The sequence below is a fragment of the Podarcis cretensis genome, assembly GCF_951804945.1.
Source record: "Podarcis cretensis genome assembly, chromosome: 7".
NCBI classification, from domain to species: domain Eukaryota; kingdom Metazoa; phylum Chordata; class Lepidosauria; order Squamata; family Lacertidae; genus Podarcis; species Podarcis cretensis.
The window spans coordinates 84,386,513-84,404,493 of NC_137176.1; the positions used below are offsets into that span (position 1 = coordinate 84,386,513).

Here is a 17,981-nt window from a genome sequence, read left to right on the forward strand (position 1 = left end):
CAACTAGACAATTAAGAATCACTCTTCTGAGTTGATATTATAGGTTATAAAATATTTGGATTTTTGAAAAATAAGTTTTGAAAAATAAATATATTTGGACATTATATTTGAATTATAAAAGAAAATATTTGGATTACGATTTTTTTGGATTATAATTGGATTATAACTTTATATGGGAGGAAGCGCAAGAGAAGATTCTAATTAAGGATTAGCCCGATTGGGGGCAAGAAGACTGTCCTGTACTTTGTCTTGGGTTTTGGATTTGGCTTCTCCTTTTCTCCTTTGAAGTTATTAAAAGGAGATAACCCAACAACTTACTTATCTGGGTACCCCTTCTCTCAAAAGATACCCCTCTCTATATACTGTATTTTTTTTCATTTTTTTACCCACTACTACTCTACCCCTATTCTACTCCCTACTATTTTGGAAGTGGACATATTATAAATCAATAATTGAAATTGTAATAATTGTTTAAAGTTTATCACTCGAATGTGGTATATAATAATTGATTATTGGCTAATTTAATGAACAGGGTTTTGTACTGCAAGGCAGTTCGGTGAAGGATTGGGGAGGGAGGTTGTAGAAGGTAGAAATAGCACACCAACAAAAGAAAGGGGTGGAGGGGGTGACACCAACAGAAAGGAGAGCATCTAAGCAAGAATCGGACTTCAAAGCAGAAATATTGAAAATGTTTGCAGAAATTAAACAAAGTGAGAAGAATTTGGAAACAAAATTAGAGCAAGTGGATAGTAAAATTGGCAAAATGGATAAAAAAATTGACGAGACGGTCAATGAATTGAAAGGACAAATAAAGAGAGGTATCAAAAAGAACTTTATCACTGGAAGAAGGGATGAAAAAGGTTAAATTAGAAATGAAAAAAGTGAAACAAGAGGAAAAGAAGATGAAAGTGATATGATGGAAATAAATAAAGCACAGGAAGATATTAAAGATGTGATAGCTATGAATGAACTGAGACAGAGGGAGGTGAATCTGAGGCTGAGATCAGTGCCGGAGATACAGAACGAAGATATTAAAGAGAGATTGATTATGGAGATACCAACAGAAGAAGTTGTAAAAACAGTACAAAGTGCATTTATAATGAAAGTAAGATCAAACAAAGCAAGGAAATTTCCAGGGGACTATTTAATTACATTTAGAGACAGAGAAATGAGAAATCTGATACTACAGAAGAACAGAGAGAAAAGATTATACATAGATGGAAATTACATAATCATTTTTAAAGATATACCAATAAGATTGCTGAAACGAAGAGATCCATACAAGCCATTGGTACAGACTCTTAAGAAAAACAAAATTGATTTCAAGTGGGAATTCCCTGAGGGAGTCTCGTTTTTCTACAAAAGTAAGAAGCACAGGTTGATAAGCCCAGAAGAAACAGGGAAATTTTTGAGAAAATACAAGGAACTAAAGGCAGAAGAGGAAGAAGTCAAAGGTGCAGAAGGAGGAGCAGGATCTAAGGAAGAGTCAGAATCGGGGGAGGAAAAAGAAGAGAACGGAAAGAAGTCGGATGAAGAAGTAGTAGAAGAAGAAGAAGGAGAGAAAATTTATTTAAATTTAATTGGAATCCATCATGGCGCTAAAATTATGGAATTGGAATATTAATGGGATGAATGATAAGAAAAAACGAAATAAAATTGAACAATTTTTGAAAAAGAAGAATTTGGACGTTATATGTTTACAAGAAACACACGTGGCAAGGAAACATAGAAAAATATTGATTAATAAAAGATTAGGGAACGAATTTGTATCTTTGGACAAAGGAAAAAAAAGAGGGGTAGTTCTATATATCAAAAACAAAATTGAATCTCAACAAATCTTTAAAGACGAAGAAGGAAGAATTATAGCAGTCCAGATCAAATGGCAGGGTGAAAATTTGATAATTGTCAGGATCTATGCACCTAATGGAAATAAGACTGGTTTCTACAAAATCTTGGAAGAAAAACTATTTGATTATATGGATCAAAAAGTTATAATAACGGGAGACATGAATGGGGTGGTTTCATTGGAAATGGACAGACTAAGAAAAGGAACAAATAAGGAAGGGAAACTACCTAAGACTTTTTTTACGATGACTAAGAACTGCGGTTTGATCAATATCTGGAGACTCAGACACCCATTGGAGAAGCAATTCACTTATTATACAGAACCAAATCAGTCAATGTCAAGAATAGATCAAATATGGGTTTCGAATGAACTGACTCCAAGAATCCAACAAATTGAAACACAACCTAAAGTAATCTCGGATCATAATCCAATAAAAATGGAATTAAAAGGTTTTGAGGAAAGGACTTATAGATGGAGAATCAATGAATACTTATTAGATGATCAGCAAACTTTAGAAAAAGCACGAAAGAAACTAACGGAATATTTGTGGATAATATCAACAAAGGGACAAAAATGAATGTGGTCTGGGACGCAAGTAAAGCAGTTATGAGAGGCTTTTTCATTCAGCAGAACTCACTGAGGAATAAAAATAGAGAAAAAGGAAAAAAAGAAATTTTGAAGCAGATTATGGACAATGAACAAAAACTAATTAGAAAACCAAACAACTTAAAAATCAAACAAGAAATCAAGACCTTACAAACTCAATTTGCAATGATAATAAACAAAGAGGTGGAATGGAATATAAAAAGGTTGAGACAGAAAAACTTCGAATTTGCTAACAAATCAGGCAAATGGTTAGTGTGGCAAATTAAAAAGAGAAAGGAACAAAACACAATTAATAAAATCATTGTAAATGGTGAAGAGATAGTTAATCCGAAAGAAATCAGAAAAAGATTCGTGGACTTTTATAGACAATTATATAAAAATAAATAAAGGAATAATATAAAGAAAATAGAAAGATTCTTAAAAGAAAAAAAGGTGCAGAAGATCCCGACAGAACAAAAAGACCAGCTGAATGCCCCAATAGAAATGGATGAGATAAAGGAGGCTATAAAAGAATTGAAGAGAGGAAAGGCCCCGGGACCAGATGGATTTACATCAGGTTATTATAAAGAAATGAGAGATGTATTGTCGACACCATTGAAAGAAGTTATGAATAATATTTTAAAAGAAAGAGAGATCCCAGATACATGGAAAGAAGCATTTATCACTTTGATTCCAAAACAAGATTCGGATTTAACACAAGTCAAAAATTATAGGCCTATTTCATTATTGAATACGGATTACAAAATATTTGCAGGAATTTTAGCGAAGAGAATGAAAAAGGTACTGTTGAAAATCATTCATAAAGATCAAGCAGGTTTCCTTCCAGGCAGACAAATAAAAGATAATATCAGGAATATAATTAATATTTTGGAATATCTGACTGCCAGGAATGAGAAACAAGCGATATTAATGTTTGTGGATGCAGAAAAGGCCTTTGATAATATAGTATGGGATTTTATGCTGAAAAATTTAGAGTGTATGGATGTGGGGAAAGAGTTCTTCAATGAAATTAAGGCAATATACACAGAACAGAGAGCTAAACTGCTAATCAATAACGTAATTACAGAGGATATAAAAATATCAAAAGGAACAAGACAGGGTTGTCCGCTATCACCATTATTATTTATAACGGTCCTAGAGGTCTTTTTAAGTGTGATTAGACAAAATACAGTGGTGCCTCGCAAGACGAAAAGAATCTGTTCCACGAGTCTCTTCGTCTTGCGGTTTTTTCGTCTCGCGAAGCAACCCTATTAGCGGCTTAGCGCTATTAGCGGCTTAGCGGATTAGCGCTATTAGCGGCTTAGTGGCTATTAGCGGCAAAGCGGCTATTAGCGGCTTAGAAAAAGGGGGGGCGAAAAAAATTGCAAGACTCGCAAGACGTTTTCGTCTTGCGAAGCAAGCCCATAGAGAAATTTGTCTTGCGAAGCGCCTCGAAAAACGGAAAACCCTTTCGTCTAGCAGGTTTTTCGTCTTGCAAGGCATTCGTCTTGCGGGGCACCACTGTAAATCAATTAAAGGGGTAACAGTGGGGCAGAATGAATATAAAGTGAAAGCCTTTGCCGATCTGGTTATAACAATTGAAGAACCACTGGAAAGTGTAAAAGAAGTCTTGGAGGAAATAGAACAATTTGGAAAAATGGCAGGATTTAGACTGAATAAGAAAAAGACCAAAGTTGTCCCTAAATTATTATATGGCTGCGAAGTATGGACTACAGCAATATCAGGTAACTTGGATCGCCCACTTCACATGTTTCTGAGATCTCTTTCCGGTGTCCCGAGATGTGTCTCAGGTGCAGCCCTACGACTTGAATTCGCCCAGCCCTCAATTGTAAAACGAGCATGGAGTCGAGCCATTTCCTATAGCTCCAACCTACTAGCATCGGATGATCAAATGAGAGGTGGTTTCTCCAATCTGATTTTAAGAGATATTCATAATTCTCCTTGGAAAACTACAATTAATCTCAAATCCCGCTCTCTTCTCAATTTGAACCGCAAAACTGTTTTTAACTTAGAGTATATTAGTCCGGCGGCCCTACCTCTAATCAAAAAGAAGCTACAGCAACTTGACTTCTCTAACACAGCTTCCCATGCAAGAGGGCCGTGTTCAGGCTTAGCCCTAGCTATTCCACCCCCTGAAGGGATCCCTCTATACTGCTTCACAATTCCTTTGGAGGCTAAGCGAAGGGCCTTTACCTGTGCCCGTCTCAACTATTTTCCTATAGCGGTTCTGTCGGGTCGTTACTCCAGAGTTTCCATCGCAAATAGAACATGCACCTGCAATGACACGGCTCTGGAGACTATGGAACATGTAATGCTCTTCTGTCCCAACTGGACAGAAGAAAGATCTCGGTTTCTAACTCCTCTCGTGAACAAGCTTCATCTCCCAATCCAGCCTTGGATAGTGTCCCTTCTTCTGCAGGATTCTGACTGTTGGATTACCGAGATGACAGCTAATTTCCTGCTTAGTGTGATGAAGAGGAAAGCGGCACCAACTTCTTCTTTAATATCACAGATGTAATCGATACGCCGCACAATCGAATCTGTTTTTGTATTCTCAGTCACTCGATGTTTTAAATCCCCCGTTACTTTTGTTATCCCCATTTTTTCAAAGTATTTGCCCAGGACGACATCCACTTTTATCTCCCCACCCCTATTCTATGTTGTTATTTCTATGTATATTATGCTATGGCCACATGGCTAATGCAATAAAATCGAATGGAAAAAGACCAAAATAATTGTTAAAAATATGGAATAAGATAGAAACAATGCAACAACAGACAGAGATAGAGGTTGTGAAAAAAGTAAAATATTTGGGGATTTGGTTAACACCTAAAAATATTGACCAGTTCCAGAATAATTATGTACTGGTTTGGAAGGAAATAAAGAAAGATCTAGAGGTGTGGGGCAGAATGAAACTGTCCTTTTGGGGCAGAATTTCCACGATAAAGATGAGTGTGCTTCCAAAGAAGTTATTTTTATTTCAGACTATCCCCATTATAAAGGGGATAGGGATTTTTAAAGAGTGGCAAAAAGTGATTTCAAGGTATATCTGGCAGGGCAAGAAGCCAAGAATAAAATATAAGTTATTAACAGATGTAAAAGAAAGAGGAGGCTTCGCCCTGCCAGATATGAAACTATATTATGAAGCAGCATGTCTTTGCTGGTTAAAAGAATGGATAAAATTAGACAATAAGGAATTATTAGACCTCGAAGGTTTTGATAACAGATTTGGGTGGCATGCATACCTATGGTGTGATAAGAAGAAAATTCATAAAGGTTTTGGGAACCACATCTTCAGAAATTCGTTGATAGAGGTATGGGACAGGTACAAAAATTTACTGGAACCAAAAGTTCCACACTGGCTATCTCCGTTAGAAGTTATGAGTGTAAAGAAAATTAATATGAGAGGCAATTGGATTACATATGGTGAAATGGTGATTAAAGAGGAGGGAAAATGGAAGTTAAAGCCATATGAACAAATTAAATAACATGTATATGATTGATTGCATTATCTACAGGTTAATGAAATGTTTAAAAAAGACATAAAAGAATGTGGATATGGTGAAAAAGATTCAAAGTTTCAAGTAGAAATAATAAATAATGAATGTAAAATTCTGTCAAAAATGTATGAAATACTGTTGGAATGGAACATGAAAGATGAAGAGGTTAAATCGGTAATGATACAATGGGCCAAAGACTTTGGTTATAATATACAATTTGATGATTGGGAAAAATTGTGGAAAGAAAATCTGAAATTTACTGCATGTACTGCGTTGAAGGAAAATGTTATGAAAATGTTTTACAGATGGTATATCACACCGGTAAAATTAGCAAAAATGTATAAGACATGTAATAAGTGTTGGAAATGTAAAGAAAAAGAAGGCACATTTTACCATACGTGGTGGGAATGTAAGAAGGTGAAAGGTTTCTGGGATGCGATTTACAATGAATTGAAAAAGATGTTAAAATTTACTTTTGTGAAGAAACCAGAAGCCTTTCTTTTAGGAATTACAGGGAAAGAAATAAGAAGATAAGATTGTAAACTCTTTCAGTATGCAGTTACAGCGGCAAGGATTTTACTGGCTCAAAAATGGAAACAAGAGGAATTACCGACAATAGAAGAATGGAGATTGAAATTGACAGACTATGCGGAACTGGACAAATTAACTGGGAAAATCAGATATGCCTGAGACCAAAGGTTCATTGAAGACTGGGGAAAGTTTGTAGAGTATCTGAAAAATGTATGTGATATACAAACAACGCTAGTGGGGTTTCGAGAGGCGCTGTAAAAACGGAGAGATATTGTCAAAAAAGAAATAGAAGGGAGAGGGAAGACAAATGGCAATATGTGTAAAGGGAATGCGTAATTAAGAGATAAATATGGATGATTGCCAGGGAAGCTGAAGGAAGCCCAAAAGAGATGTTTTGTTACAATTTGGTTAAAAATGTATAAATGTATTGGAAAATTAATAAAAATTTATATATATCAAAGTCATCCATCCAATACAGTTTGAGTGCTAAGGCTCCTTTCTGTAACCTTCCAATACCTCCCTACAGCTGTCAAGCTGTGAAGCCACAGGGCCAAACTGTGTAAGACGATGGTTCTCCTGAATTTGCCCAGAGGCCCAAATCAATCCTAAATGATCCTTAACAATCAACAGCAGCTCGCCTGGCTGGCAACAGGAGCCACAACAGTAGACTTAGCAAACGAAAACACCAACTTTGTGTATGTCGGCTTTCCCCATGTGCAGACGTATTGTTCTTTTGTGGATCACACACATGCCTTCAGAAAAACACAAGAGAAAGCTCATCTACCTGCATCATCTTCCTCCTCCAAATCTTCAGGTTTGACGATAATGCAGATATGCTTCCGTAGCTGCCGGGAATTGGAGAATTTCCGGTTGCACTTCCGGCATTCCAGGTTGCCTGGCGGAACTTCTGTCAATTCCCCTCCTTCCTCAGGTCCCACTGGAGCAGCCTCGCTTGGAGCGCAATGGCTGCTTTCTGCCAGTTCTTCATCAGCGTAAAATTTCTTGGTCGATCCTTTCGGCCTGCCTCTTTTCCTCTTCACTACGAGGAGCTCTGTTGGGAGGAATGTTAAGAAGTTGTCAAGCCGCTGTGCATGGGGCTTAATGAGCACCTACGCTGTTCTTTCAACTGGTAATGGGCGAGTTCGTTCCAAGAGTGCCTAACCTCAAGGCTGTTCCTGCATTCGAGTATCCTAAGACTTAACATTTCAGGCTTCCTCAAACGCAGCCATCCAGATGTTTTTTTGGCCTACAACTCCCATGATCCCTAGCTAACAGGACCAGTGGTCAGGGATGATGGGAACTGTAGTCTCAAAACATCTGAAGGGCCGAGTTTGAGGAAGCCTGTACTATAGGTTTGGTGGTTGGATTATGGGGTCGGCCAGCCCAAGTCCCAAGATTATACCCCAAGGGGCTGCCCTGTGTCCCAAGCGCTTGCTGCTTCTAGCGGCAGCCAAGATACCATGTTTCTTCCTTGTGATATTGCATTTATGTGCAGGAGGTGCAGCTTTACAAGGGGATAGGGTAGCTAAGACTGGAGCACCAATGAGCCCTGGAGTCACAGAATCATATACAGTGGTGCCCTGCAAGACGAATGGCTCGCAAGACGAAAAACCCGCTAGACGAAAGGGTTTTCCGTTTTGGAGGTGCTTCGCAAGACAAATTTCCCTATGGGCTTGCTTCGCAAGACGAAAATATCTTGCGAGTTTTTCCGACTTTCCCCCCCCTTCCCCCCTTTTTCTAAGCCACTAAGCCGCTTATCCGCTAAGCCGCTAATAGCGCTAGTCCACTAAGCCGCTAATGGGCTTGCTTCGCAAGACGAAAAAACCGCTAGACGAAGAGACTCGCGGAACGGATTCTTTTCATCGAATGCCTCACAAGCCGAAAAACCTGCTAGATGAAAGCGTTTTCCGTTTTGGAGGCGCTTCGCAAAACGAATTTCCTATGGCCTTGCTTCGCAAGACGAAAATGTTTTGCGAGTTTTTCCGACTTTTTTTTCCTTCTCCCCCCTTTTTCTAAGCCGCTAAGCCGCTTATCTGCTTATCCGCTTATCCGCTAAAAGCCGCTAAGCCGCTAATAGCGCTAATCCGCTAAGCCGTCAATGGGCTTGCTTCGCAAGACGAAAAAACCGCTAGGCGAAGAGAATCGCGGAACGGATTCTTTTCGTCTTGCGAGGCAACACCGTAATCTGGAAGGGACCCAAGGGTTATCTAGTCCAAGGATCATCAGGAATCTCAGCTGAAGCATCCATGTCAGATGGCCATTCAACCTCTGCTTAAAAATCTCCAAGGAAGGAGAGTCCTCCACCTTCCGAGGGAGTCTGTTCCACTGTTGAACATCTCTTAATGTCAGAAAGTTCATCCTGACGCTTAGTCAGAACCTCATTTCTTATAACTGGAAGCCAACGGCTCAAGTCCTACTCTCAGGAACAGGAGAAAACAAGCTTGTTCCCTCTTCCTCGTGACAGCCCTTGAGAGAAAAATATTAAGACAAGGAGCTCTCTGAAACTTCCGATTCTAAAGCTGTTCACATTAAAAACTAAACATTTTTTGGGGGGGGGGTCTGGATTTCTCTAAGCAGTTATTTCTAGGGTCTCATAGTGGGCAGCAAGTCTCCAAAGGGAGACCTTGCCTTGACTGACCATGGCAGGGTTATATTTCCCCCCAAAGTTTACTGCTTTTGTTCAGTCCATTTAACTCTGTCCCCTCATTTTCCATTTGAGGGGTGAAGATGTAGGTTTTTAGGGCAGGGGTGCAGAAACCTTGACAGTCCAACAGCTGAAATCCTTTCTGGGCACCTTTTGAAGGTCACATGCCAGGGGTCAGCAAGGCCAAAGCCAAAAATCTCCCTGTGTATTTGTTTCTACACATATCCCACACCCCCTTCTCTCTCTTCTCCATTCAGTCAAGGGGCATTAGCAGTTCACAGGCACATTCCAGCCAGATTGGAGGGGGGAACAGGTTCAAAGCAAAACCATTGGGGGTGTGCAGCCTGGGGACAGTTCCAAGGTCCAAGCAGAAAGGTCTGGAGGGCCACATTGGACCCCAGGGCCTCAGCCTCCCCATTCCTGGTATAGGAAAAGAGCAAGCACTGCCCTCATCTAATCTATTATGAAACCTGCCTGCCTGTCTGCTGGGGAGAACTGGCTCTTTTGTCATCTAGACTTCGGGAGGCCAGCAAATGCCACTCAAAGCCATGCATAAGTGGAGAAAACACATTCTGCCTAGACTAATATCCAGAGAGATGACATTTCAAAAAGAAATTGAGAAATAAACTATGTCAAGAGAAAAATCTTTATACTGTTCTTTCTCCAATGCACATTTTTCATCCAAGTGCCATCTAATAATTATGTAATTTTGTAAATTCTTTAGCAGGCATGCATTGGGAAAAGGGGGGGAGGATTAAATGCTGTTGCTGCAGAATAGCAAAACCGTGGCTACCGTGCTGGGGGGAACAAACCCTACATTTTCATTATTTCCTTGGGATGTGACTAACATGTGCTTCGATTTTTAGAGCACTGAGCTTCATTAATTACAGTGGTGCCTCGCAAGACGAAATTAATCTGTTCCGCGAGTCTCTTCGTCTAGCGGTTTTTTCGTCTTGCGAAGCAAGCCCATTGACGGCTTAGCGGATTAGCGCTATTAGCGGCTTTTAGCGGCTTATCGGATCAGCTGATAAGCGGCTTAGCGGCTTAGAAAAGGGGGGGGGGAGGGAAAAAAACCCTGCAGGAACTCGCAAGATATTTTCGTCTTGCGAAGCAAGCCCATAGGGAAATTCGTTTTGCGAAGCGTCTCCAAAACGGAAAACCCTTTCGTCTAGCGGGTTTTCCGTCTTGCGAGGCGTTCGTCTTGCGGGGCACCACTGTATTTGGTATAGATTCAGAATATATAGGGGAAAGTGTCGGGGGGGTGGGAATGGACCTACCGGGTATAGTCATAACAAGCTGTGCCGCTATTCACACATATACAAAAGGAAAAGCAAAGTTGCCATTTAAAAAAGTAAAAAAAAAAACCAACACAAAAGCACTCTTATCAGACAGTGGTTGTAAGTGTAACATTTAGCTAGCTGATTTGCATCTAGGAATAGATTGCAAGCCAAGCCTGCTGATTTTATCTTCGTAGAACCCTTGATTATTTTGAGCGCTTCAAAAACAATAACCCTAATGAATGAAGGTCTCACAAAGTCTTGATATCCCGAGGAGCAGGACTTCACAAAACGCACAGAAAGATCTGAAGATTATTTCCCTGCCATGGGTGGGGAGATAGCTCAAGACGACACATTAAAATTCCATAGCAAAAACTACACATGCTCTTTACCTTCTATCATATAACAAATTATACACTGTGGAAGCAAGTTCGCATCACCACTTGAAGGTAATATTTTCAAGCAGTAAATGACTGGCCCATCACACACTGGCTTTTGCCATACAGGGAGATCACAACTCAAGTGAAATAATCCAAGACATTGGGGTGGGTCACTCAATCTCCATGTGTTGGATGTTCACTGGAGATCAGAACAGAGCCTACATGTCTCTTAAACCCCAAATGAATGTGTGGGAGTCAGAAGATGGACACCCCTCCCTTTAAAAAAGAATGCCCGAAAAGGGTAACAAAATTAGAAATAAGCAATAAGCAATAACAGATGCTTCTTCCAGTACACTGACCCCTGAGCCTTGATATCATTTATACAATAATACAGGTGTGTAAAAAACAAAAAAAACAGGTTCTCTGTGCCAGGAAAGAACTGCCTCTGGACGACTGAGCAGAACAGCTTTGCAAATGTGGGTCCTTCCCTCTTTTTCTAGGCCACAGATGGCTTGGCTGCTAACTTTTGTAAAATCCAGTTGCCAAACTGGACTTAGGAAGCCTTCGTAATGACTTCAAGCCTGAAATCCTTTATCATTGGGGGCAATGTTGTTCTTAAAAATGAGGAAAAGTTGAAATTGTCACCCTATTTCGGTGGTGGAGTTGACGTTTCATCAGCAAAGTTGTTCAACCTTTGCTGCATGGTTTTGTTTTGTTTTTAATTTTTTTTGCTTAATAGCACCAGTGTTAATTTTCCATTATAAATTATGAATAGTCCTTGTTCTGCCTTTGCATAAAAAGAGAGCTATTATCTGAAATGAATCACGGGAAAGATTTTAATATATATTTTTTGCAAACACCAACGTAACATCCAGGCAATCAGCTCATTAAATGACTGCAGTTTTATTTATTTTGTGTTGCATTGGTGGCTTTCCAAGAAAAGCCTGAATTTTCCCTCTCATTGGTAGTTAGGCACAAAGAATGTGATAGCTACCATCACAAAGAAAGCCTCCATGTTGCTGCCATTTATTTCTAGTGGTGACGTTCACAGGAGGGCATCATGCCACATTGTGAGCCATGCTACACGTTACAGCTGCAGTGCTGTCTCCTTGCCAGATGGAAGTTTGGTCTCCCCCCCCCCCCCGTAATGGCGGCCTTGCAGCAGATATAATGGCACCCACATTATGGGGGCTGAAGTCTGTCTGGAGACACTGACTTCTCATCTGAACACACAAAAACAATTCCAGACCTGCAGAAGGTAGCCTCCCATTCCTTCTCTTGCTTCACTTGGCATTCAGCAATCCAGCTACTACTATAACTGGCCAGCAGGCAGACAGACAGGTTCATGTGTGACACTCAAGTCATGGAGTGGCCAAACTTGGGCCCTCCAGCTGTTTTTGGATTGCAACTCCCATCATTCCTAGCTAACAGGACCAGTGGTCAGAGATGATGGGAATTGCAGTTCCCAAAAAAGCTGGAGGACCAAGTTTGGCCATCACTGAGCTAGAGCATCCTCTGGAAAGATGCCCAAACGACAGCATCTGGCCTCCCAACCACCTGATCTCTTCGTGGTTGTGATGCCATGATTGCTGCAAGCTGTATGGGAGGATGATTCAGCCGCAACTGTGAAAGGAACAAGGAGAGGTGATCAGGTAGCAGAGAGCTTGTAGTCCCCAGCAAGGAGGGTGGCACCTGCAGCATTATCCCGAAGGACATTTTCTGTGGCTGGGCCACTAAGGAAGGGAAAGGAAGAGGTGGCAGGAAAAGGAAAGTCCTGGGGTGGGGAGAGAAAGCAGGATAACTGGGTGTTGGGGGATTGTGGGATGAATGTGAATGAAAGGCAATGGATTGGGGGGGTGCTTGTTCGTGAAAAGGGGTGCGGAACAGTTAGTGCAGCTGTGTGAGGTTTCATGCACATACACACACAAAGCTGAGTCTGTGAAGTTGCTTAATTAAGGCTTCTTTTCTTTTACGAAAAGGAAGGGGGACAGCTCAACATATGAAGTTGCAGACATTAAGCAAATATTATAATTCATGAAACAAACAAATCCTCTGGCAGACTCATGAAACCATCAAAGCTTTCCATGCCTTATGCAGAGACATTTAATCACTGCAGTTGGAAGTGTTCATGAATTAAGCAAAAGACTTTCCTGCTGTCATGAATTAAGCAGAGGATCTGGTCGTTTCTGAGGCTGAAGCAATTTTATAAATTTAACATAACGCAATGAACAGCGGTAATAATTATCTGCATCCTTGCCGACGTCTGGCCGTACCTTCTCCGTTTTTATTTAGATTTGCCGGCGTCGTAAGAGGTCTGAGAGGAATAACGATGTCATCCACCTTAATCCCTTCTTCGGAATGCTTCTCGGAGACATGAGACAGCAGTTGTGACTGGTTCGGGGAAAACAAGTTACAGAGCTTGCACATAAAGATGGATCTGTTTCCTGGAAAATATAACATAAATTAAAGTGGGTTATTAACTTCTTTTCCCGTTTTAACAGTTAATCTGAAAAAAGGAAACCCATGAAACTATTCAAGTCAAGATCTTTCTTGTTGTTAATTTGGTTTGATCGCTGAGAAGCAATACATAGTGGTTGCTATCCCCCCCCCCTCAAAAAAGTACAACAAGCCCAGAGTTTTTCACTGTCACTCTGCTTGCACTCATAGATCCATAACAGTGGGAACAGGAGGCATGCAGGGTGCCCTGGACAGCCGCCTACTGCCAATAGAAAGGAATAAAAAAGGTATCTAGATGAACCATTGGCACATGGTCCCCTTGCTGGAGTGTGCATTTGTACTCTTCCTGTACGTTAGCAGCACCTCTCAGAGCAATTGAAATGCTGATGAACATTCCAGTACAGTGGTGCCTCGCAAGACGAAATTAATCTGTTCCGCGAGTCTTTTCGTCTAGCGGTTTTTTCGTCTTGCGAAGCAAGCCCATTGACGGCTTAGCGGATTAGAGCTATTAGCGGCTTAGCGGCTTTTAGCGGCTTATAGGCTTAGTGGATCAGCTGATAAGCAGCTTAGCGGCTTAGAAAAAGGGTGGGGGGAGGAAAAAAAACCCGCAGGAACTCGCAAGACATTTTCGTCTTGCAAAGCAAGCCCATAGGGAAATTCGTTTTGCGAAGCGCCTCCAAAACGGAAAACCCTTTCATCTAGCGGGTTTTCCGTCTTGCAAGGCGTTCGTCTTGCGGGGCACCACTGTACTGTCTTTTACTACACCACGCACGATTCACATAATGCTATGCCCATGGAATCCATCCAACACGGAACATGGTTATCTCATGCTATTGGATCATGAGCGTCATCTACACTCTCTTGGCTCTTATCTCTCTATGATGGCAAGGGGGGAAATATGCTTTCCGGACAGGCCTTACTGTTTGGAAGTGTGTGGCACTCAGAGTTGGACCTCAGGATGAATAATTGGAGTGGAGATCCTCCTTCAGGTATACAGGACCAAAGCCATTAAACTCCATCAATCCTGATCCGTGGGATATGCTGGGGTTTATCTGTTGGGACATGTGATCCTCATGCATGCTTTAAAGGCTTTTATTCTATTCTGTTTATTCTCAAGATAGTCATTTTTTTTGCAGAAGATGAAGAAGAAAGCTTGCAGATCTGAACTACCTAGCTCGGATTTAGCAACACTTATCTTGGGACGCGGGTGGCGCTGTGGGTAAAACCTCAGTGCCTAGGACTTGCCGATCGCATGGTCGGCATTTCGAATCCCCGCAGTGGGGTGAGCTCCCGTCTTTCGGTCCCAGCTCCTGCCCACCTAGCAGTTCGAAAGCACCCTTAAGTGCAAGTAGACAAATAGGTACCGCTTTATAGCAGAAAGGTAAACGGCGTTTCCGTGTGCGGCGCTGGTGCTGACTCGCCAGAGCAGCTTCATCATGCTGGCCACGTGACCCGGAAGTGTCTCCGGACAGCTGGCCCCCGGCCTCTTAAGTGAGATGGGCGCACAACCCTAGAGTCGGACACGACTGGCCCGTACGGGCAGGGGTACCTTTATCTTACATGTGCCAAGAAGTTTGGTGCTATAATGTACTGTGGTTTAGTTGAGCGAATTTCACGCTTGCAAACCGATTCCCTGCCCATAAAGTCAGAATGATAATGAACAGCTTCTCATATTGGTTGCAAGGATGAATGGAACTGGAGAGGGAAATCACACAGCACACTGTATAAATAATTACTAATAATAATAAGGCTGCCACCGATCCCCGTAGCAGCTGAACAAATATGCAACGGGTAATTGATAAATCAGTTGATAATTAGGCTGGGAATCAACAGGACAATAACAGAAACAGCCACTTAAGGGCAAAGAATCAAATAAACAAAATTCCAAATTAAGCATGAATGGAATTGATGAGGAGGCTGTGGGTAATTAACTAGGAGGGGAAGTCAACAGAGCAATTAATTAGACAATGAATAAAATATGCAGAGAATCAAAGAAGCTGTTAATCGGCTAAGTATGCAGGTACACCATGAACAGAACGACAGTGGAATTATTCAGCTTGCTGCACACAAACTTCTCCTACCAACCTAAAATCTAATTTATTTCAGGACTAGTTTATTTGACACAAAAGCATTGTGAAAATAAAAAATGATCAACTGTTATCATTGTATCAGTCAAAACACACCCTCCTAGGGCTGCAATTCTTAACATCCTTAGTAAGGAGTAAGCACCACTGGATGCAGTGAGAGTTACTTCTGAGTAAATATGTAGGATCTCACTGTTAATTTCCTTACAATGCCCTCTTCTTGCAAGTGCTGCATTCCACGGCAGGAGGAGATAGACTGGGCTCCTTGCTTCACACAAAGCTGTACCTCGGTTCTCAAACTGCAGGGAAAAACCTCAGAGACTCCCTCTGCTACACCAAGCAACACTCTGCCATCAGGGGTCAGATGAATGCTTAAGAGTGGTTGGCATAAAGACAGCACATCATCCTCTCCTTTTTCTTGGACCAAAATGAGGTGCCCTCCTTCTGCCTGGATGTACGATTGCTGTTTGGTTTCGGTTGCATTGTGGTGACCCATCCTCAGACCTAAGGATAATTAGAATCATCGCTAATAATAGATGGAGCCACTTTCAGCCTTCCATCGATCGGACTCTCCAGACAATGGAAGAGCTAACTCCTTTGGCCCTGCCACCAGCCCCATGCCCCCCCCCCATTGGTAAGGCAGCTGAGGACAAAGCAAAGGGCCTTTCCTTGAGGCTACTCACCTGGCACCTATTTTACAGAGCGGCTATTTGCACAGGCGTTGAACGAGAAATTGATTTACGCTGCTGCAGCTAAGATTTTATGGTTATTTTATAGCTGCTTTGTTATTTACTGTTTTACAACTGCTTTGTTATTTCTTAACTCTTTTATTGATAGCTTTTAATTGCTTTTATTTATTTCTGCTGTTTTAAATACTGGGTGCCTGCTATGATGTTATTTGGGGGGGGGAGGGAAGTGTCAAGAGCAATAAAAAACATGGTGCCAGTGCAGTTAAAGAAACCAAAGCAGCGCAGGCCTAGTGATCCTAAAAACCCTTCCCAGTAAGACTTGCCCCAATGAGGCAGTTGCAAGGACTGAAGGCCCCCTGCCTCCCCCCCCCCCAAGGCTGCTCTACTCTTTTCATTTCTCTCTGCTCTGGATGATAAAGGTTCCCTGCATCTGCAACATCTGAAACAAAATAAAAAAAATTCCTTCCAGTAGCACCTTAAAGACCAACTAAGTTAGTTCTTGGTATGAGCTTTCGTGTGCATGCACACTTCTACAGATACACAGGAAATGCATGCACACTTCTTCAGATACACTCCCTGAAACAGGGAGTCTTTTCTACTCAAGGATGCTCCCCTGTGATGAAGAGCATTGAACTTTACTGGCCATGCAAACACTGCTGAAGAAAACAATCTCAAAAATCTCAAAAAGGCACCCACCCTTTGTTTAGGACATAATGCAGATTTTACTTAACTGCAATTAATCACCTGCCTTTTATCCAATCAATCAGCCAAAACTATTTAATCGATTAGCAACCCTGATTATTAAGCCAACAGCTTGCAAGTTAAGCGTGGCATCCAGCTGCCTGCTTTGAAAGAGCCTCTTTCTGCGTGCAAACAGCAACCTCTAGCAGCCGCTTGCAGCAGCTGCAATCCAGAGCTCAAGACTACAGGCACACTGGCAAATGTTATTCCAAGGAGGGCTGACCCAAGGGGGGGGGGGCAAAAATATTTTCAGCAGCACTGACAAAACATCTTCTTCAGGAGTCTATCGTGATTTTTCTTTATGAGGAGGTGGAACAAAAAGAGGACAATTCAAAGAGAGAACTTGCAGCAGAGGTGCATTGGTAGTTACAAAAGTCATCCCCAAAGCACAAAAGGCAACAGGATAGGATCGGGTGGAGGAAATGGCAGCAAATCCAGGAGATCAAACAGGAAAAGGCTATAGCAGAAACGCAAGAAGGACAGAGGCATCATAAACGGAAGTTCTACATACACAGGAATGGCAATTTGCAATTTCTAAACTTCTAAAGCTCGAGGGGCCAGGTACTCAAAAGGGTGCCTAGTAGGTCTTCCTGCTTTTGAAGCCTTGCATGTCTTTACTACATGCACAGGCGGCTTATGGAAAGAAAGCCATGGACAGATAGAATCATAGAACGGGACCACAAGGGCCATCTAATCCAACCCACTGCAATCGAGAAATATTTTGCTCAACATGGGACTCAAACCCACGACTGAGATTAAGAGATTCATGCTCTACCGACAGAGCTACTCCACATAGTTACTCAGTAGAATACCCCACTTACTTACCCTGGACTTACACCCAGGTAAGAGTGTGTAGGACTGCATCTCAAAAGGAATCTGACTATTCGCCTGTGCAGGAACTCGTTTTAATAGTGATGTAGTTTCTAGGAGTCCACATAATTTTGATAATACAGTGGTAAGGTAAAGGTAAAGGTACCCCTGCCCGTACGGGCCAGTCTTGACAGACTCTGGGGTTGTGCGCCCATCTCACTTAAGAGGCCAGGGGCCAGCGCTGTCCTGAGACACTTCCGGGTCACGTGGCCAGCGTGACATCGCTGCTCTGGCGAGCCAGAGTCACACACGGAAATGCCGTTTACCTTCCCGCTGGTAAGCGGTCCCTATTTATCTACTTGCACCCGGAGGTGCTTTCGAACTGCTAGGTTGGCAGGCGCTGGGACCGAGCAGCA

The 17,981-nt window shown here is 41.8% G+C and overlaps 1 protein-coding gene across 1 annotated transcript in view; it reads right to left on the reverse strand.

The window, feature by feature from the left end:
* Positions 1–17,981, reverse strand: part of ZFAT (zinc finger and AT-hook domain containing) — a 92,805-nt gene that overhangs the window by 72,287 nt on the left and 2,537 nt on the right. Inside the window, exons 2-3 of the mRNA XM_079984164.1 lie at positions 13,058–13,228; positions 7,268–7,534 (exon numbers count right to left, since the gene is read on the reverse strand). Of these exons, the coding sequence (XP_079840290.1) occupies positions 7,268–7,534; positions 13,058–13,228 (438 nt within the window). The remainder of the gene's footprint in view (positions 1–7,267; positions 7,535–13,057; positions 13,229–17,981) is intronic.